The sequence below is a fragment of the Haematobia irritans genome, chromosome 1 (assembly GCF_050003625.1).
Source record: "Haematobia irritans isolate KBUSLIRL chromosome 1, ASM5000362v1, whole genome shotgun sequence".
NCBI lineage: Eukaryota > Metazoa > Arthropoda > Insecta > Diptera > Muscidae > Haematobia > Haematobia irritans.
The window spans coordinates 59269732-59293260 of NC_134397.1; the positions used below are offsets into that span (position 1 = coordinate 59269732).

General features: G+C 31.8%; 1 protein-coding gene across 1 annotated transcript; it reads left to right on the top strand.

The window, feature by feature from the left end:
• Positions 1-293: 293 nt before the first annotated feature.
• On the top strand, positions 294-19477 carry RASSF8 (ras association domain-containing protein 8). The gene is made up of 8 exons (XM_075290514.1): positions 294-1239; positions 10603-11150; positions 11226-12171; positions 12242-12358; positions 18350-18546; positions 18611-18767; positions 18840-18927; positions 18986-19477. The coding sequence occupies exons 1-8, from the start codon at positions 1168-1170 to the stop codon at positions 19084-19086; spliced, it is 2226 nt and encodes a 741-aa protein (XP_075146629.1). The 5' UTR covers positions 294-1167; the 3' UTR covers positions 19087-19477.
• Positions 19478-23529: the final 4052 nt, after the last annotated feature.

A 23529-nucleotide genomic window follows, 5' to 3' on the forward strand; every position in this document is an offset into this window, starting at 1 on the left:
AATTTTCAGAAATTATTTGTGGCTCGAGTGGCAACCGTGGTAGGTATGAATTTCAATTTCAGAATAATGGTTAAGAAACTATCGCGAAACTATCGCTGTAGTCTGTGTTGAGAACGCGATTTTCTGCACCTATATCCCTAATCACTTGAAAAAATGTTTGATAACTTGTTGAATTCTAATATTCTTCAAACGTTGGTGTTTATTGGGCATGAATTCAATTACTATTATTTTATCGGTTATCGATAACGAAATATTACTTTAAAAAATCGACTGCGAAAGTACACAACCGATTCTGGTTTACAATAGAAATCTATTCCCATTACAAGTTTACCTGAATACCAATGGGTAGTCATTTAGTCCAATAGCCCATTAATTTAAAATTAATTAACATTTAACAACATACAACTCCATGGAAACTACATTTAAACGTGAAATTCATCGCTTGTTTCAATTCAGTGTTGAGTGCTGGTGAAGAAGTTTCTTATTCGTTGTATTCTTCTTCTTCTTTTTATTCTGGTAGAAGTGGATATTAACAAAGAAAGGGAAATTTTCGCGAGAAACAACAAAATAAAAGTGAATTTAAATGTTAAATACAACAACAAAGCATAATAAAAACAAAGGTCTAGTGTTTATTATGTTTTGCACATAGAGCAGCGAAAGTAGAAAAGCTGCAAATTTGCTGTTCATCTGTGCCCATCCCACCCCCATTAAATGGTCAACTATCATTGAATGCAGAGATATGTAGCTACAAGTCAATCGTCCAAAAAGCTGTTGCTCTTCCCCCTTTCTATTACCAACATATCGATCAATGTACAATTTTGCTGGTGTTATTGGCCCTACGTTACCAGTGTTCGGCTTCATTTATTGGCAATATTTGGAATAATACCAACAATGATTAAGTTAAAATTAGTGATGTACACAATATAATTAGCTTGGTTGGATAACATACAGAGGTTGCAGAGCCATTGTTATGGTCACGGCTATCGACAATAACACCAATTGGACAATTTTTTAATCAAAATCGAAGGCAGTAAAACACAACTCAGTATTTTTTCAAATTTAGTTTATATTTTTATTGGATAGAAGTCGGAAGACGGTTTAAAGCGAAAAATATTATTTGGCAGAGATTACTCCATCGAGTTTCTTTAATTTCATTGAAACAACAAAATGGAATTGAAAGTTTGGGTAGAAGGTATCCAAAGGATTGTTTGTGGAGTTACCGTCAATACTACTTGTCAGGTATGTATAATAATTTTACACATATATGTTGAGGGCATATGCTTGTTTTTGGGGCCAAAATATTTACATTATTGTGATTAATAGTTTGTGATTTAGAACACGTTGAATGGATCTTAAGTAATGTGTAGTCATTAATCTTGTTTTGGAATCCATTAGAAGAGTTTTTGTCGTAATCTTTATGTTAATAGTGCTACCATAGACATTATGCCAATTTCGTCTATGAAGCTTAGAGAGTGCCTTCTTTATATAGTTTTTTTTTTGGGGGTTTCAAATTAGGGTCATGAAAGGTCGTTGATTTAAAGACCAGACATGTACTGTACTGTTGGAATATGAGGATATTGCTGGTTTTGGGGTTCACAACATGGTCTCGACTCTTACTCCATACAAAATAAATTTTGGAACACTCTTTTTTGAACACATCTATAACTCGGATCTAGATTGTTCGAAGTATAGGGTAGAGGTGTGCACGTGACACGAAATTGTCGTGACTCACGCGCGAGCCGTCATTCACGCTGACGGCAACGGCGTGAGTGTGCGTGAGCTTGATTAACCAACCAAATGTCTTGCGTGATCGTGAGTCACGAAAATAATATCTACGTGAATTTCGGAAAAACACACTCACGAAAATAATTCCGCGTACGAACATAATATGCTTACGAATTCATTTATAATTTTAGTGACACCCTAGGTGTAGAGTTTTATAACGCTCTCGATTTTAATCATACTTATGTTTTCAATCAGGTTCTATAGGTAAATTACTCATAAAATTATTCGTGATTCACGAGGTTTTTCGTGAGTCATGACATTTTTCCTGAGTCACGATATTTTTCGTGAGTCACGACATTAAAAGAAAAGATGCGTGAATAAGACTTCTCCGTCGTGAGTGTGAGCAAAATATTACTCACGTGCACACCTCTAGTATAGGGTGAGAGCAGCAAATGTGGTATACCCATTTGTTTTTCGATAGACAATTTTTTTGTTCTTCTACGACAATGCTAAGATTTTACCACATTAATTTTACTAGTGTTAGCAACTATGACCGACAAATAAGAAACCCTTAATTTCGGATATATTTTTGCGAATTTATTAAAAAACACATTAAGCACGAATTCATAAAATGTGCAGGTATTGTGGTACACCATAATGTAGATTTTTTTTTGTAAAAAAAAAAAATAAATGCAATATATCGCAATTGCATAAATTGTATGCTTATTTAGTACTCGTCTGTTATTTATATCCGAAAATTAATAAATTGAAAATATACCTTCACACAAAACGAAATGATTAAGAACCACAGAAAAAAATCGAGCACGGGTAAATGTGAATTCTTTCTACTGGCACAAAGAAAGAGTTGCAAAAATCAACCGACAGCCACAATCTATTCAGCTTTGTTTAGTTAAACGTACGTTGTTAAATAGAGAATATAAATAAATAAAATAAAAAAGCTACTATGCCACATTACCAGCCTTTACCGCATTTGCTGCACTCACCCTATATTTGTTATTAGGGGGAAAATTGTTGGTTTAAAATTGGGATCATGAAAGTTAGATGATGATTCTGGTAAAGAAGCCTACAAAACAATGTATCAAAAATATAGTTGGAAAACTTTTCTTGAACACATCATTGTGTGGTATATTTTCCTTGTCAGGGTAAATTCTAAGACAATTCTAAGAAATTGCGGTCTGTCATTTTAATTATGCCGAAACCTACAATTGCGAAATCTACAATTTATCACAGATTAGTTCGGTCTATATTTGGGGCTTCACCAAAACATGGATCGATAAAAACTAAATTCGACGCATATCTGTGTGAGCCCAAAATACTTTTCCGGGGTTGGTTTATATGGGGGCTACATAAAAATCTGGACCGATATAGCCCATTTTCGAACAGCACCTGGCCGCAAATAAATAACGAATTTGTGCCAAATTTCACAACGATAACGCTATTATTGATTCCAACAGGCAGACAATCGTGGTTATATCGTCTTAAAATTTCTCCCTGATCAAGAATATAAATTTAATTTATATAGTCTTCCGACTATTTCCGTCTTCCAATATTTATTTATTCATTTATTTAATCAACCAACGCCATATATGACAACATGTTGATAGAATTTAGTACAATTCGGGAAAAATTTACTTAAAACTAACTATTAACCTATACTAGCACACAATCTTTTAATAAAAATTAAGTATAATGTACATACAATTGGTACAGCCAGAAAACCGATTGTCAGTATGACGGTCCTAGACAGATCATTCCCTGTCTGAGAAATATAAAAGTATTATTTCGACGAGTTGTATACGGAATGACAAACATATTCCCATCACCATTGTGGGTATAAAAATAAGTGAACGTGGTTTGATCTTTGCTCTACTCTTACGTAAATTCAAATTTTGCTCTACTCTTATTAGAAATAAAGACTGATTATAAATATCCGTAAAATGGCTAACAAATCCGTCCCCATTGCAGTCCGGTCTAAGGCCCGGGGCGGACACAGGGGTTTCAACCCTGTCCAAGGACTGCAAACCCCCATTTGAATTATGCACATTTCCCGAAAAACTCGAAAAAGGCTACAACAACAACAACTGATTCTAAATGCTCGATTTACAATCGTTGTCGGGTATATCCGGTTTGACGGTAAAGTCTATAGACCCAAAAAAAACTTCAAGTCCATATTGTTAACTATGGATAAACCTTTTACAGAAGCAGTGCACCGCTTTGTGATTGCCATAATGTATGACGCATTACAACCTCAATGCGGTGTTCTGGATACCCCGTATTTTGTTTACAGTACTAAAAGAAAACTGGGTATTTTCATATAATAAAACAAGTAAGGAAAGTCTAAAGTCGGGCGGGGCCGACTATATTATACCCTGCACCACTTTGTAGATCTAAATTTTCGATACCATATCACATCCGTCAAATATGTTGGGGGCTATATATAAATGTTTGTCCCAAATACATACATTTAAATATCACTCGATCTGGACAGAATTTGATAGACTTCTACAAAATCTATAGACTCAAAATTGAAGTTTAAGGCTAATGCACTAAGGTGGAAAACAATGTTAGTAAAAAAAAAAATAATGGGAAACATTTGAATCTGAAGCAATTTTAAGGAAACTTCGCCGATTTTAAGGAAACTTCCGATTTCAAAAAAATTTGGCACGCATAGCGACAATGCCAATTCTACTCCCTGTGCAAAATGTCAATTAAATCGGAGTAAAAGATTGGCCACTATGGTAACTAATGTGTATGAGTGTAAATCGGGCGAAAGATATTTATGGGAGATATATCTAAATCTGAACCGATTTCAATAAAATTCGGCACACTTGACTACACTACTAATTGTACTCCTAGTGCCCAATTTCAACCAAATTGGGGTAAAACTCTGGCTTCTGGGACCGTATTAGTCCATATCGGGCGAAAGATATATATGAACCGATTTCAATAAAATTTGGCACACTTGACTACTCTACTAATTGTACTCCTAGTGCAAAATTTCAACCAAATTTGGGTAAAACTCTGGCTTCTGGGACCTTATTAGTCCATATCGGGCGAAAGATATATATGGGAGCTATATCTAAATCTGAACCGATTTCAATAAAATTTGGCACACTTGACTATAGTACTAATTGTTCTTCTTGTGCAAAATTTTAAGCAAATTAGGGTAAAAATCTGGCTTCTGGGGCCATATAAGTCCATATCGGGCAAAATATATATATGGGAGCTATATATAAATCTGGACAGATTTCTTCCAAAATCAATAGGGTTCTATTCTGAACCAAAACACATACTTCTGCCAAATTTGAAGTCGATTGGACTAAAACTGCGACCTAGACTTTGATTACAAAATGCGTTCACGGGCAAACGGACATGGCTATATCGACTCAGGAGCCCACCCTGAGCATTTTTGCCAAAGACACCATGTGTCTATCTCGTCTCCTTCTGGGTGTTGCAAACATATGCACTAACTTATAATACCCTGTTCCACAGTGTGGCGGGGTATAAGAACCGATGCATATTTTGGAATATTTTTTTACACATTATTTTCTTTAGTATTATCTTTAGATTGTGGTACCATACGTAGAATTTTAGTTTTTACAATAATTCTATAAATTTCGTCCAATGATGCTTCAAATTGGTATTCTATAAATTTCGTCCAATGATGCTCCAAATTGGTATAAGTAAGTTGATAAAAGTCGTTTACAGATGGACCTTGCAAAACAGTTTGTCTAGAAAGTCATTTTTAAATTTTCAAACAAAAGGAAGTCGTTCGGGCAAAAATGTGTAATAAGAAAAAAAATTTGTGGAGGTATAATCCACATGCAGAATATGATCAACGCGATTTAAATTACAAAAAAAAAACAGAATCAAATCAACGGACGTTATAGGTCTTTTTATAGAATCCGCGGACATTCACACATACACAGATCAGGGATGATAAATGATGTTGACGAAAAAGTACTAAAAATTTATTAAAAATGTACTTTTCAAAGCCAATGTTGCTAAAATTACATAATATCAAATTTAAAGACTATTGTAAGAGTGTACATATATTTTAATTTAGACGGATTGGGACAATTTTTTAGATTTTCTAAAAAATCTAATTTTGCAAAATTTTATTTTTGCAAAAAATTTTGTCAAAATTTTATTTCTATAGAAAATTTTTGTCAAAATTTTATAACTATAGAAAATTTTTGTCAAAATTTTATTTCTATACAACATTTTGTCAAAATTTTATTTCTATAGAAAACTTTGTCAAAATTTGATTTCTATAGAAAATTTTGTCAAAATTTTATTTCTATAGAAATTTTTGTCAAAATTTTATTTCTATAGAAAATTTTGACAAAATTTTATTTCTATAGAAAATTTTTTGTCAAAATTTTATTTCTATAGAAAATTTTGTCAAAATTTTATTTCTATAGAGAACATTTTGTCAAAATTTTATTTCTATTGAAAATTTTGTCATAATTTTATTTCTATAAAAAATTTCGTCAACTTTTATTTCTATAGAAAATGTTGTCACCATTTTTTTCTATAGACAATTTTGTCATAATTTAATTTCTATAGAAAATTTTGTCAAAAATTTTATTTCTATAGAAAATTTTGTCAAAATTTTATTGTATAGAAAATTTTGTCAAAATTTTATTTCTATAGAAAATTTTGTCAAAATTTTATTTCTATAGAAAATTTTGTCAAAATTTTATTTCTATAGAAAATTTTGTCAAAATTTTATTTCTATAGAAAATTTTGTCAAAATTTTATTTCTATAGAAAATTTTGTCAAAATTTTATTTCTATAGAAAATTTTGTCAAAATTTTATTTCTAAAGAAAATTTTGTCAAAATTTGAAAGGGTGATACGGTCAAAAAAATTTTCAAGGGAAAACGCGTGTAAATCGGTGAAATCGTTTATCAACGTTATCGTTATCGTATCAGGAAATATATTCAGTGAGGGTTTCGCTTTTCCAAATCCGAATTGCCGGGCCTCACGCTTGACACCTGCCATCAGATTTTGTACAGCCACCTTGTCCACCTTCTTCGCCGCAGAAAGCCAGTTTGCCTTGAACTGCTGCTCGTCCTTAGCAGTTTTTTGGTCTTCTTTAGGTTCCGCTTGACAATAGCCCAGTATTTCTCAATTGGGCGGAGCTCTGGCGTGTTGGGAGGGTTCTTGTCCTTGGGAACCACCTGCACGTTGTTGGCGGCGTACCACTCCATGGCCTTTTTACCGTAATGGCAAGATGCCAAATCCGGCCAAAACAATACGGAACAACCGTGTTTCTTCAGGAAAGGCAGCAGACGTTTATTCAAACACTCTTTCACGTAAATTTCTTATTTGACAGTCCCGGAAGTTATGAAAATGATGCTATTCAAGCCACAGGTACAGATGGCTTGCCAAACCAGATATTTCTTTGCGAACTTTGACAGTTTTATGTGCTTGAAAATATCTGCTACCTTTCCCCTTCCTTTTGCCGTATAAAACTCCTGTCCCGGAAGCTGCTTGTAGTCGGCTTTGACGTAGGTTTCGTCGTCCATTACCACGCAGTCAAACTTCGTCAGCATCGTCGTGTACAGCCTCCGGGATCGCGCTTTGGCCGTCGTATTTTGTTTATCATCGCGATTTGGAGTCACTACCTTCTTGTAAGTCGATAGTCCGGCTCGTTTTTTGGCTCGATGCACGGTTGTAGACGATACACCCAGCTTATTTGCGGCATCTCGGAGAGAGAGGTTAGGGTTTCGCTTGAAACTACCGGCAACTCTCTTTGTCGTCTCAGCGGCTTCCGGTTTTCGATTTCCCCCCGATCCAGACTTCCTGGCTGTCGACAAACGTTCCCCAAACACTTTAATTACGTGTGTAACGGTTGATTTGGCAACTTTTAGCGATTTTGCCAGCTTTGCGTGCGAGTAGCTCGGATTTTCGCGATGCGCGAGCAAAATTTTGATACGCTGCTCTTCTTGCTTGGACGGCATTTTGACAACTGAAGAGTGAATTCCAAAATCAAAATAGGAGCAACATTCTACACACACACACCTTCAAAATGAGGGGTGTTCAGGTTTTTTAAATGCAAAATTGAAAGAAATACGTCAAGTTTATATTGACCAAATTTTGACCGTATCACCCTTTATTTCTATAGAAAATTTTGTCAAAATTTTGTTTCTATACAAAATGTTGTCAAAATTTTGTTTCTATAGAAAATTTTGTCAAAATTTTGTTTCTATAGAATTTTTTTGTCAAAATTTTATTTCATTCGTTTTGTTTTGTTATTGTTGGTTTTGTTCTTTAATCATTGTCTTTGTTCTTTAATCATTTCAGCTTAAAGCTGAAATAAAAAAAAAACAACACCAAAATTTTATTTCTATAGAAAATTTTGTCAAAATTTTATTTCTATAGAAAATTTTGTCAAACTTTTATTTCTATAGAAAATTTTGTCATAATTATACCCTTCACCACTACTGTGGTACAGGGTATAATAAGTTTGTTTTATATCTATAGAAAATTTTGTCAACATTTTTTTCTATGGAAAATTTTGTCAAAATTTTATTTAGAAGATTTTGTCAAAATTTTATTTCTATAGAAAATATTGTCAAAATTTTATTTCTATAGAAAATTTTGCCAACATTTTATTTCTATAGAAAATTTTGTCAAAATTTGATTTCTATAGAAATTTTTCTCAAAATTTTATTTCTATAGAAAATTTTGTCAAAATTTTAATTTCTATAGAAAATTTTGTCAAAATTTTATTTCTATAGAAAATTTTGTCAAAATTTTATTTTTATCTATAGAAAATTTTGTCAAAATTTTATTTTTATCTATAGAAAATTTTGTCAAAATTTTATTTCTATAGAAAATAAAATTTTGTCAAAATTTTATTTCTATAAAAAAATTTTTGTCAAAATTTTATTTCTATAGAAAATTTTGTCAAAATTTTATTTCTATAGAAAATTTTGTCAAAATTTTATTTCTATAAAAAATTTTGTAAAAATTTTATTTCTATAGAAAATTTTGTCAAAATTTTATTTCTATAGAAACTTATGTCAAAATTTTATTTCTATAGAAAATTTTTGTCAAAATTTTATTTCTATAGAAAATTTTGTCAAAATTTTATTTCTATAAAAAATTTTGTCAAAATTTTATTTCTATAGAAAATTTTGTCAAAATTTTATTTCTATAGAAAATTTTGTCAAAATTTTATTTCTATAGAAAATTTTGTCAAAATTTTATTTCTATAGAAAATTTTGTCAAAATTTTATTTCTATAGAAAATTTTGTCAAAATTTTATTTCTATAGAAAATTTTGTCAAAATTTTATTTCTATAGAAAATTTTGTCAAAATGAAAGAAAGTTATAAAGAAAAACTCTATAAAGAGTAATTGTGATGAAAAAGTATCATATGGCTCGCGGTCGTGCCACGGTGCTTTTGGAAGTCGAAATGTATAAAAAAAAAAACACAAAAGTGTCAACTTTATCAACCCTGACACAGATGGTAAAAACCAAAATATTAGTCTTATCAGAATGGAATTTTTTTGCAAATGGTACTCGATAGTAAATTTCACCGATATTATTTTACCATGCGGTGAGATTAGTTACACAGAAAAAATACTACCTATATTTTTTCAATTGGAATCTGATATGAATTTGAAAAAAAAAATCGATTAAAAAATTGCTTGTTTCAATTAATATTGGATCCAGTCAATTAAATTTTCAAGTGGAGCATTTAATTTTTTTAATTGACTTCAGTAAGTTATATAAATTGAAGCATTTTCAATTAAAATTAACCCTTTTACTACCGAATTAGACATAATTTTAATTTTATTCTTTATTTACTTGTGCTAGGAGCATGTAGAAAACAAATTGCATTTTTGCTATATATATGAGTTTCTTGATTCTTGGATTGTGAGCGAATCGCCTTAGAAAAACAAGCATTATTTGGTCTATAATATCTTTGGAAGAATTCGAAAAAATACAAAAATGAATCTGAAAAAATATCAGCTGTAGTTTTTGTATTAAGGCCGGTATGCACCTCCAGCGAAATTTTCGGTAGCAAAAATTTATTTAAGTCTACAACAAAAAAACAGAGCTGTGTACACAAATTTTAAACCAGCTAATCGCTTTTAAAAAATTTTAATATATGTTCCAAATATTCCACAAATAAATTGTTTATTATTTACAGACCGTTTAAAACTTTTACGCACACAATGATTGTAATAAATTAAATGTTTGCTGCCAAAATATGCTTTTGACAACCCTGTTATTTTCATTAGAGGTGCGTACCAGCTTACGAAATTGAACGCTACCGAAAATTTCGTTAGCATAAATAGCAATGCATTTCTTATGGGAATGAAATTTTTCGCTAGAGGTGCATACCGGCCTTTAATGTCCGTTTACTAGAGGCATACAGTAGAAAAATTGTATCAAAATTGCGTATTTTTCGTTGTAGTGCCTACCAATATGGAAAATAATTTTAGCGTATTTAGATTACAGCCTCTACTTTAAAATAACATTGAGAAATAAATCGAAACTAAATGGGGAGTTAGAGTTTAGTGCCGTTTTCGAATGTCCTCCGTAGTGGACATAGGTAGTCAAAGGGTTAATTGGATGAAATAATTTCATGCTGGAAGACAATAATAACTTTTTTCTGTGTAGTTATCCAAAAAATAAAGGGATATGTTCCGATATTCGGACTAGAAAATTGCAAAATTGAATTTTTGCTTTATAAGAAAACTATGTATGTATTCGTTTGTGTATTGAACAGGAGTTTGTTCTTGTCATAATACACAACGCATATGCATGAAATATTTAAAATATACAAAAAATAAATAACCATAATTCATCTATCCGATTTTTTTTAATCTATACAGGATGTTGTTTTTGCATTGGCCCATGCAACTGGCAAAGTGGGACGTTTCACTCTTATCGAAAGATGGCGCAATAATGAACGTCTATTGGCCCCTAATGAAAATCCCCTAAAACTTCTATTAAAATGGGGAGAATATGCAAACGATGTACAATTTATTCTACAACGTTCTGAAAGTAAACAGCAACAGAATCAACAACAAAATCCTCAAACACCACAATCTAAGGCAGAAATTCTACAAAATAATAGTAATAATAACAGTGGCGGCGGTATCATTAACAACAGCAACAACAACAACAATACTAACAACAATGAAAGCACAACTGTGATGTTAAATAAAAAGCCAATGGGTTTAAGCAATATTACTAACAACACTAATATAATTGATAAACAAAATAATAACAACAATACCAACAATTCAATTGTTGAGAATGCATTAAATGCAACTGTGGTGACAAATGCCAATACCACACAACATCAAAAACATTTAACCATGGAATTAAGTTTGAATGCAGCCCACGAGAGAGCAAAAGAATTGAAAAAGAGTTTTGGGTAAGAACACACAGAAACGCCATTTTTTTTTTTTTTTTTGGTTAAAACTAAATTTTTCATTTTATTTCTTTGTAGTGTACACGAGTCTAAACCTTTTGATAATATAGGCATTGTCAAGGGAATACCTCAAAGGAATCCCAATGGCAATAATTCGCAAGCCGTAACAAATTCATCTTCCTCGACAACCACATTAATTCCACGTCATGAAAAATCACATTCGAATCCCATTGAAATGCCTTCCTCTATGAGTGGAGGCACTGTATCGAGCAATGGCAAAGGTGGTGCTGCTTATGCTCCAGAACATAATCATAGCAATAACAACAATCGTAATACATCTAACAATATTTATCAACAATTGGGTGCTCATAATAGTAAGTCAATAAATGAAATTAATTTAGCTGAGGTACGCAATGCCTTAGACAAACGAACTGCAGCTGCGGCTCTGGCTAATAACACCAGTAATATGAACTCAGGAATAGAGCCTATGAGTGGTAGTGCTGAAATGATTTTCACATCGGCCTCAATGAATAATCATGGTAATCAACAGCAAATGTCGATGGGTAGCAATGAGAATCTCTTAGACATATACAATGGCAATGCAACAGCAACGGCAAGTAATAAGTTTACCAATTCACCCAATGAGTTGTATAAACAAACACCATCTATATCGGCAAATGGTGCTTTAGTACCACCGCCATATCGAGATCCTCCTCCTCCAAGAAATAGTCCGTTACAACAGCAACTTAATGGGCCGGGCTCATCAAATAATGTGTCCAGCGCTTCATCGATTCAATCATCAAATTCGAATGCATTGTATTCTAATCATCCACAACAAACGTCTCAATATCAATCGAATGACTATGATTTTGTGGACTATCAACAAATAAGTGATTTGGTCTTACCTGCTACTAGTATGGATGAGAGTGAGAGTATTTTTCAGGCAACACAATACAATGATTTATTGCAATTGATTAAATTCCAAAGGGAGAAAATTAATCAGCAACAAATGGAACTAACCAAGGTGGGTAAATATTGAAGGGAATTAATTGAATATCCTTATAATAAATTACACATATTGTTTGTATTTATAGTACGATGCAGAAATTGTTTATTTGGAGTCTAAAGAAAGGGATCAAGCTCAAGAGTTGGAGGCCATATCAAGAGAAATTACAAAAGCCGACCAACTGTTTCGGCAAGGTAGTGAACAGGTATGTTAAAAGACCTCGTTTTTGTTCAAATACCATATTAAAACGAAAAAGGTAAAGAGGATAATATTGTATTGGTGTAATTTTAGAACCACATATTTATGATAATGGAAAAGCCCATTAATTAGTCGATTTTGGTCAGTATTGAAAGTCCGAATTTGGATTAGTCTTGATTTTTAAAATATGTCCATTAATCAAATTTGAATTAGTAAAAAAATTTTGTTAATTAAATCATTTATAAATTTTTAATTAAAATATTAATTGATTTAATTAACTTTTTATCAAATTCGGAAGACAAGTCAGTAAAAAAAGTAATGGATTTTTTTTTTAAATTTATTTCAAACAATCAGTTTTTAATCAAACTAAAAACACTATGTCAGTTAAGAAAGTCATTGACAATAGTTAGATTTTTAATAAAAAAAAATTAATTGAGTTTTACAATCAATATCAATTAATTGTTTAATTGAATCAATTAAAAAATCATCATTCCGTTTGTAACACATCGAAATATCGATTTCCGACTACATAAAGTATTAATATTTTTAATCAGGAAGAAATTCCATGTCGATATAGCGATGTCCGTCTTTTGTAATCACGCTACAGTCTTCAATATTGAAGCTATCGTACTGGTCTGAAGGCAGGTAAATTTCGAAGATGGACTATATCGGTATAGTTTGTGATATAGCCCCTCATACAAACCGACATCCCGAATTGGGGTCTTTAGCATGTAGACACTGCATTTTTTATCCGATAGAGATATTTTGGGTCCATGGTTGGGTATTAGAGGTGTGCACGTGACACGAAATTGTCGTGACTCACGAAAATTTTCGTGACTCACGCGTGAGCCGTAATTCACGCTGACGGCAACCGCGTGAGTGTACGTGATTAACCAACCAAATGTCGTGCGTGAGCGTGAGTCACGAAAATAATATCTTCGTGAATGTGCGTGAGTAATGAATTTCGGAAAAACACACTCACGAAAATAATTCCGGGTACGAACATAATATGCTTACGAATTCATTTATAATTTTAGGTTCTATAGGTAAATTACTCATGAAATTATTCGTGAGTCACGAGGTTTTTCGTGAGTCATGACATTCTTCGTGATTCACGATATTTTTCGTGAGTCACGACATTAAAAGATTTTCGTGCGTGAGTACAAATTTTCTTTTCGTGAGCGTGCGTGAGCGTGAGTCCTACCAAAAAATATGGTGCGTGAGTGTGCGTGAATAAGATTTCTCCGTCGTGAGTGTGCGTGAGTGTGAGCAAAATATTACTCACGTGCACACCTCTATTGGGTATAGCCCCATCTCTCGATTAGACATCTTGGGCTTTCAGACACCGCAATTTTTATCCTATTTGCTTGAAATTGTATTTTGGATGCGGCTGCTGAGAATTGAGGCGGCTGCACTTGCCTGTTCTTAATTGAGCTAAAACTACCCTAGTCTGCCGTGGGAGGTATCTTTCCTCCGGTGCTATGGGCGGTGGTCGGACTCCGAAAACAGGATTAACCTTGTAGCTTCTCACCGCTTCAGCTACATTATCCTCATGAATCCTGTTCAAACCTGCCTGGTATGCTGCTTGATCTAGAGGCTCTCATTTGTAGAGCTGGATCTCGCGCTCTAGATGATGTATATCAACCCTTACGTTCCGGGGTGGTAGTTGTGTATCCATGAGATGGTCGTTTGGATGATTACTGCGATAACAACCCAGGAGATACTGCTTTGACAACATGTAATTGTGTCTTCGCACAGGGATGGTATTTGTCTCCACATAAAGGTGATCCAGGGGTGTGCTGCGGAGACACTCAATCGCAGTTCTAAGGGCAGCGTTCTGGCAGGTATGTATGTTATTCCACTGCGTATCACTAGTCTGCGGTGTCCACACTGGAGCTGCATAGTTCACCATTGCCTTATAGGTAGTTAACAAGGTTTCTTTGTCCGCACCCCAAGTACTGCCGACATGTAACTTGAGGACCTTGTTCCTACCACGGAGCTTATTACAAATTGCAGTGGCATGGGCAGACGACCTGAAAAGGCTGTCGAATGTGACCCCAAGAATCTTGTGGTAATTTGTGGTCCGAATTATTTCTCCATCGACACTAATATTCAACTGCCTGCGCACTTTTGCCGTCCATGTAGTGAATAGTATGGCTGAGGATTTGGTGGCGGATATCCTCAAGTTTCTCGCAGTGAAATAACTGGAGAGGCTAGCGATGTTGACGTTTAAACGATTGCAGATATCATTGGTCCCAGATGCCAAGATTGTACAATCGTCTGCGTATGATACAATCTCGACGCCGTCTGGAGGGTGTGGAATAGAGGATAGGTAGAGGTTAAACAGTGGCGGAGATATCGCCCCACCCTGGGGAACTCCCTGTTTCACTGTACGGGGTCTTGATTTCCTTTCCCTAAATTCCACATACGACTGGCGTCCCCAAAGATAATAAAGTAAACCAACGCTTGGTTCCAACCGGTAGGGACGTGTTCTCGATGTCCTCGAAAAGTCTAGCATGGTTGACCGTATCGAATGCCTTCGAGAGCCACGAGGACCGTCCTATGACACGAAATGGGCTGATTGAGTCCCCTATTTATAAATGCTGAAATGGCATGCAAAGCCGTTGTCGTACTGTATACTTTGCGGAATCCATGTTGATGATTAGCTGCCGAATATGGTGTGTATCGGTGCTTGTTTCGCTATCGCCCCCATATAGCCCGATCTCCCGATTACACTTCTTGGGCTTTTAGACAACGCAACTTGTATCCGAATTGCCTGAATTTGGAAATCTAGAGGTATTTTAGGCCCACGTATAAGTATGTCGAATATCGTGTGTATTGATCCATATTTTGATATATAGATCGATCTCCCGATTTTAATTTTTGAGCGTATAGCCATCTAAATTTGTATTCACTTTCCTTAAAATGGAAATCTAAAGGTATTTTAGATCTTCCGATTTGATTTCTGGAGGTTTTTAACACCGCAATTTTTATCCGATTGGCCTGAAATTCAAAATTTAGGGATATTTTAGATCCACACATAAGTGTGCCGAAGATAGTGTGTATCGGTCCATGTTTTGGTATGGCACCCATATAGACCAATCTCCCTGTTTGACTTTCCATGTTTTGGTATATCTGTTTGGCTTGGCCGAGTATCTGTCATCAACAACCTGATGTCGATTGTAAAACTCAATTTATTGTTTAACTGATTTAATTGAAAAGTTAATTGGAATTTTGATTGAAAATTAACTAAGTAATTAATTGAATCAATTAAAACACTGATTGCGTTTTCCAATCAACTTCAATTATTTTTTTAATTGAATCAATTAAAAAAGTTATTGATTTTTTGCATTCAACTTCAATAGATTTTTAATTGTATCAATTAAAAAATTAATCGTTGTTTGCAATCAACATCAATTAAATTTTTAATTGAATCACATAAAAAATTATTTGAAAACAAATCAATTACATTTTAATCAAATATTTTTTTTCATGACCAATTAAAACTGTGATTGATTGTAGCATTTTCGTGATTGAAGACATTTCAATTAAAAAATTAATTGTATGAATTAATTCTGTGATTGAATCATATTGTTTTTTGTTTGCGATATTCCCAGTCTTAAGACAATGCTTAATTTCCAATCTATAGGACTCGCTATACACAAAAAAATGTCACCAAAATTTTTCCAATTAAAAATTTAATTGAAATCTAAAAAAAGTTCAATTAAATTTTTTAATTGGTTCAGCAACAATTTTAATTGAAACAAAAATCAATCACACACAAAAAAAATTCTGATTCAATCACGAAATTAATTGATTCAATTAATTTTTTAATTGAAATGTCTTCAATCACAGAAACGATAGTATCAATTAAAAAATTAATTGATACTATTAATTTTTGTAATTGATTTTTGTTTCAATTAAATAGAATATTTTTTAAAACTCAAGACTTTAATTGGAAAAAAATTCGTGTTTTTTTTCTCTGCATTTAAATTAATAGTATCAAATAAATTTTTAATTGGATCAATTAATTTTTAAATTGACGTTGGTGATTGTTATACCCTCCACCATAGGATGGGGGTATATTAACTTTGTCATTCCGTTTGTAACACATCGAAATATTGCTCTAAGACCCCATAAAGTATATATATTCTGGGTCGTGGTGAAATTCTGAGTCGATCTGAGCATGTCCGTCCGTCTGTTGAAATCACGCTAACTTCCGAACGAAACAAGCTATCGACTTGAAACTTGGCACAAGTAGTTGTTATTGATGTAGGTCGGATGGTATTGCAAATGGGCCATATCGGTCCACTTTTACGTATAGCCCCATTATATAAACGGACCCCCAAATTTGGCTTGCGATTGCTCTAAGAGAAGCAAATTTCATCCGATCCGGCTGAAATTTGGTACATGGTGTAAGTATATGGTCTCTAACAACCGTGCGAAAATTGGTCCATATCGGTCCATAATTATATATAGCCCCCATATAAACCGATTCCCAGATTTGGTTTGCTGATCCTCTAAGAGAAGCAAATTTCATCCGATCCGGCTGAAATTTGGTACATGGTGTTAGTATATGGTCTCTAACAACCATGCAAAAATTGGTCCACATCGGTCCATAATTATATATAGCCCCCATATAAACCGATCCCCAGATTTGAACTCCGGAGCCTCTTAGAGGAGCAAAATTCATCCGATCCGGTTGAAATTTGGTACGTGGTGTTAGTATATGGTCTCTAACAACCATGCGAAAATTGGTCCATATCGGTCCATAATTATATATAGCCCCCATATAAACCGATTCCCAGATTTGGTTTGCTGATCCTCTAAGAGAAGCAAATTTCATCCGATCCGGCTGAAATTTGGTACATGGTATTAGTATATAGTCTCTAGGAACCATTCAAAAATTGGTCCAAATCAGTCCATAATTATATATAGCCCTATATAAACCGATCCCCAGATTTGAACTCCGGAGCCACTTGGACGAGCAAAATTCATCCGATCCGGTTGAAATTTACAACGTGGTGTTAATATATGGCCGCTAATAACCATGCCAAAATTGGTCCATATCGGTCTATAGTTATATATAGCCGATCCCCAATCACACAAAAATTGGTCCATATCGGTTCATAATCATGCTTGCCACTCGAGCAAAAATAATCTAGCAAAATTTTATTTCTATAGAAAATTTTGTCAAAATTTTATTTCTATAGAAAATTTTGTTGAAATTTTATTCCTATAGAAAATTTTGTCAAATTTTATTTCTATAAAAAATTTTGGCAAAATTTTATCAAAAACAAACACAAAATTTTATTTCTATAGAAAATGTTGTCAAAATTAAATCTTTTGAAAATTTTGTAAAAATTTTATTTCTATAGAAAATTTTGTCAAAATGTTATTTCTATAGAAAATTTTGTTAAAATCGTATTTCTATAGAAAATTTTGTCCAAATTTTACTTCTATAGAAAATGTTTTTATTTTTTTTTTTTGTCAAATTTTATTTTGTCAAAATTTTATTTCTATAGAAAATTTTGTCAAACTTAATTATATACGTATTTAATCGGCAATTTTAAATTTAATATATACCACGTATGGACTACGTGGTATATATTACGGTATTAGGAAGTTTTAAGATACCTTGTCATCGGCAAAAGTTACCGCAACCCAAGTAATTCGATTGTGGATGACAGTCTTCAGTAGAAGTTACTACGCAATCCATGGTGGAGGGTACATAAGCTTCGGCCTGGCCGAACTTACGGCCGTATATACTTGTTACTATTATTTCTGTGATTGAAGAAATTTCAATTATTGATTGAAGACAATCAATAATTCTGTGTCCAACACTAAAATTTTTGAAAACTCAAACATAATACAGAAGTATGGATAAATTATTTGATGGTATACTATTATAAACAAATGCATACATTTTGAGGTTGTATCAAATTTCATAAAACTATATCAAATGATGTATTTTTTTTTTTATTTTTTTCAATTTCAGCTACAAACTTTACAGTATGTTGAGGAAGAAAACGAACTAGTTAAACAACAGGAGAAAACTTTAAAGTCTGAAATTGCTTTATTGCGATCGAAATTGGCAAATTGTGAGACGGAATTATTGCAATGCAAAAATAAAATTCGTTTGTTAATGGATGATATTGAAATAGAGCAACGAACAAATTCCAAACAAAACATGAGGTACAACTTAAAAATTCTATCTATACAAATATACACGCTATACATATAAATTATTATTTTATAGACAAAATGTTGAACGTGATTTCCTAATAGAAATGGAACGTATACAAAGTGAAATTGATCAGGCCATACATAATACGGATACATCGAATAAAACAGCAGAAAGTTTGAAAAAAGAAATTTTATTAATTGAGAATGCAATACAAGAAAAAAAGAGACAGGTACGAAAAAACACACACGAGGGCAAAATGATCAAAATAAAGCATGATTTGTTTTTATTTGTTATCTTTAAGGTTGAACAATTGGTTAATGAAATGAAAGAGGTTAATTTACAAAGTTTAACTGTAACCACGTCAGAGGAAATCAAACATTTGTTAGAAGGTGAGTTTTTGTTGTGTTGGAAAAAGTTCATCGATTTAAATTATTACTTTATTTTTAGGTTCTAATAAACCTGGTAGCAGTCGTCGTATTATTGGTTCTCCACGCCAGTTGGAAAATGCCGTTCCCACAAGTAAAAATCCCCATGGTGTTTGGGTTTAAATTTTTTCAAAACAAACAAAAAACCAACAGTCTGATGCTCTGTTCCCCTACGTCGTAAGATTTTCTTCTATTTCAAAAGGCAAGAAATCAAACATATAAAAGTAAAAATATTTATAAAATTTGAATGAATTCTCAGGCCATAATTTCTTATTTTTGAAAATCATTCAACAATAGACGAAAACCTCAAAATTATTCAAATTCGAGTGACTGCTTTTCGTCCGATCTACAGGAACAGGGCATTAGTAATATTTATGAATACCTCTCATCTTTCGTACTTACCATTTATCGACCATATCAATATGCAGTTATAATACCCAAATTTATTTATTTATTTATTATCCTAAAAAGTCTCTCAAGCGAAATGCAACAATTTATCTATATTCAACACATACACACACGAGCAAACTCATATTTATAATAGGGCGGATCGGTTTTAAATTAAAAATTAAGGGAAAGGTAGACAAAATAACCATCAAAGATAAAAGTTCACTTTAAGATTTGTTAAAACAACTCTGGTTAAATCTTTAAATGAAGGAGTCATTTTTTGGATTACTTATTGAATCAATTTTGATACAAAATTAAAATACAGCGAACAATTTTTTTGGGACATTTGCTATGTCCTTTAATTTCTTATAAGTGGCCACCGGTTCCGGGTATCCACTATTTTTTTTTCGATGCATGCATAATAATTCTCGACCTTCCCTAATACCCAATACTTTATTTATTATAAACCAGCCCCCATAACAATAATTCATATCGCAAACATAACAAAGTTAATATATAAAAAAAAAACAAACAACAAATGGGAACAAATACAAAACTTGAATAGAAATGCAACAAACAAAAAAAGTTGAACATATCGCGTTTAGAACACAAAAAAAAAAAAATGGTGGAATATAAAAAATATTATTATCTCTATTTAGAAATTTAATGAAATTTTAGAAAGATTTAGTAATTTGTATTCTTCAACAATTAGTTAGCAAGAAGTTCTATATACTATAGCATACATTAGTAGTATGCATTTTCTTTCAAAGAAATTAGTGGGCACAAATCAAATAAAACAGTAAGCTATCAAAATTGGTAAGACGATTAAAAGATTTAGTTTCTAACAATTATTGTTTCAAAATAACAAAAGATCCAGCGACAATGGTTTAATTCCTCTAGTAAGAATTGTAATCACCAGAAAAAAAACAATATTGTTTGCAATAATCTATTCGTTATTTTCAATCGCCTTTTAATGTGGCTCATAATCGATAATTTTTGGTATTCTTTTTTTTTTGTTTTGGAAAAAAAGAATTTCCCAACTTTGAGAATTGTCATATATCAGTAAAAATCACTTTATTGTCTTTTTGATAACGTCAATGTTTTTAATCACATTTGATGTTTGTTAAGATCGATTAATTATCGATTTAATATTGGTGGAAAACGACTAATCGTCTTTTGATCTTGTTGTTCACAATCGACTTTTAACGGAAATTTCGAAAAGATGGGAAATTGAAAAGGAGAGGTCACATAGATATTTTTTTATGCTGACTACGATTCGCTCTTTGTTAACGCAAATTGAAAAATGAGGAATGTTTGGAAATAAACGAAACAATGATATTAAAGGGCATACTAAATATAATTTCCGGCAAATTAACCCTTTCACTACCGAATTAAACCTAATGTTCGATTCTCTCTTTGTTAACGCAAATTGAAAAGTAAGGAATGTTTGGAAATAAACGAAACAATGATATTAAAGGGCATACTAAATATAATTTCCGGCAAATTAACCCTTTCACTACCGAATTAAACCTAATGTTAAAAATTTCAAATTTTCTTCTTTTTTTTGCTTGTTTTAATTAAAAGTATAAATAAAAAGCTATGTAAAATTCTTTATTTTGCCAAGCTTGAGATCTATAGGTTTTTATTATTTTTAATTCATCCGTCCTAATATTTCGCAATTTTCGTTGAATTGCTTCATCAGAGGTGTATGATCTATAAACATTTTTTACAATTCAACGAAAATTGCGAAATATTAGGACGGATGAATTAAAAATAGTAAAAACAAATAGATCTCAAGCTTGGCAAAATAAAGAATTTTATTTAAACTGAAAAAGATCGAACAAGAAACAAAATAAATCAAGTTAAAAAGCTATGTGTTTGTTCTGAAAATTTGATGATTGAATTGTGACCAAATGGCCTTACCGAAAATAAGTGCTATTTGGCCTGTGACATCTGTCGAAGTGTAAAAACATATATAAAAAAAGAATCTAAAACAATATCAGCTATAGTTTTGGTATGAATAACGTTTACTACACTGAAAAAAATATTGTCGTTAGTCCAAAGATTTCATGTCCTTAAAATACGAATGCAAATTTTTCTTAGTATGTATAGACGCATTTCTCTGATATAAAGTTTTTTTTTCTTGTGCAAGTCGATAAAATTTTCATTCAAGCCATTTTGTCCTTATAGTTAAGTGATTCGACTTGAAAATGAAGATTTTGTCTTTACTTTAAAAAATTTTGGTATTGATTCCGAGCCAAAGAAGCGGAGACTACAAGTTGGGATACTTTTAAGACACAATTATCTTTTAAATTTGGGTTTTGTGTACTTGCTTCTAGGAAACAAATTTTAATTTTTCGTTTTTTCAGATTTTTTTCTGCACATCCTATTAAAGTCCTTTAAAAACGAGTTAACGACAACTTTATTTTCCAAATCCAGACTCGACTTCCAGTAGAAATTATGCTAAGTTTAAAAAAAACGTCTTTAAAATAAAGTCTTGAAAAACATGTCCAATATTTGAACGATTTTTTGCTTTGTACTCAAGATGCAAAAAGAGAAAGAGAGATTTAAAGACAATTTCATTAATTTTAAAGAAGTTTTCTTAATTATTAAAGTCAAGTTGACCTTGGCCCACACATTTTGTCTTTCATGTTATGATACCCATTTTTAAGTCAAATCACTTAATCTTTATATTAGAGAAATGCGTCTTCCATGCTAAGCGAAATTTGCATTCGTATTTTAAAGACATGAAATCTTTGACCTCACGACAATTTTTTTTTCAGTGCTGAGTGTAATTTTCTCAATGTCTTTTTATTATTTATTGTGCCGTTAAAGTAGCTGATCGACCCGAAAAACATATATTCCGGTTAAGTACTAATCGAAAGATCGACATTAATTACTTCTTTTGGATTTTGACAGTGTTAAAGTCGATTTTTGCCAATATCAAAATTCGAATACTCGAATTATAACTCTTGATTAACACATTTTTATAGCACACAAAAAAATTTCACGAAAATTTTTCCAATTAAAATTTTAATTGAGTTTTAAAAAATATTCAACTAAAAATTTAATTGATTCAACAAATTTTTTAATTGAAACAAAAATCAATCACAAAAATGATAGTATCAATTAATTTTTAATTGACCTTCAATTAATTTTTTGATTGACCTTCAATTAATTTTTTGATTGATACTATCATTTCTGTGATTGAAGACATTTCAATTAAAAATTAATTGGATCAATTAATTTCGTGATTGAATCAGAAAAAAAAAATTTTGTGTGAGAGTAATCGACCTCTATAAAAATTTTGCTAGTTAATTTAAAAAGTCGATTGATAAAATGCCGGTTATATGTTAGACATTGATAGAACACCGATTACACACAAAAACTATCACCAAAATTTTTCCAATTAAAATTTTAATTGAGTTTTAAAAAATATTCAACTAAAATGTTAATTGATTCAACAATTTTTTAATTGAAAAAAAAAAAATCAATCACACAAATTAATAGTTTTTTGGATCAATTGATTTCGTGATTGAATCAGAAAATTTTTTTTTGTGTGAGAGTAATCGACCTCTATAAAAATTTTGCTAGTTAATTTGAAAAGTCGATTGATAAAATACCGGTTATATGTTAGACATTGATAGAACACCGATTACACACAAAAACTATCACCAAAATTTTTCCAATTAACATTTTAATTGAATTCTAAAAAAATTTCAAAAAATTTTTTAATTGAAACAATTAATTTTTTTAATTGATGTCATTTATGTGATTGAAGAAATTTTAATTAAACATTAATTGGATCAATTAACTTCGAGAACGAAGACAAAAAATTTTGTGTTTCTGTGTAGGCAACGTGAACCTGATTTTGAAACGAAGCTAAAAGTCGATCGAAATTGTAGCTTAAAAAGTTCAATTTTGACTTTTCGATTTTTTTTAAGAATTGTTTAGATGATACTCGATTGTTTCATTTTTATATCCCTAGACTCTATAAAGAGTACACACAAAAAAAGAATTTCTGATTCAATCACAAAATTAATTGATCCAATTAATTTTTTAATTGAACTGTCTTCAATCACAGAAATGATAGTATCAATTAAAAAATTAATTGATCCAATTAAAAAATTAATTGAAACTATTAATTTGTGTGATTGAATTTTTTTTTTCAATTAAAAA

Excerpts from the sequence above, each read along its gene's own strand:
- RASSF8 (XM_075290514.1), top strand. The coding sequence starts at position 1,168 with ATGGAATTGAAAGTTTGGGTAGAAGGTATCCAAAGGATTGTTTGTGGA. Across the intron at positions 12,359-18,349 it reads TTCGGCAAGGTAGTGAACAG|CTACAAACTTTACAGTATGT; the intron begins GTATGTTAAAAG and ends TTTCAATTTCAG. Across the intron at positions 18,928-18,985 it reads AATCAAACATTTGTTAGAAG|GTTCTAATAAACCTGGTAGC; the intron begins GTGAGTTTTTGT and ends CTTTATTTTTAG.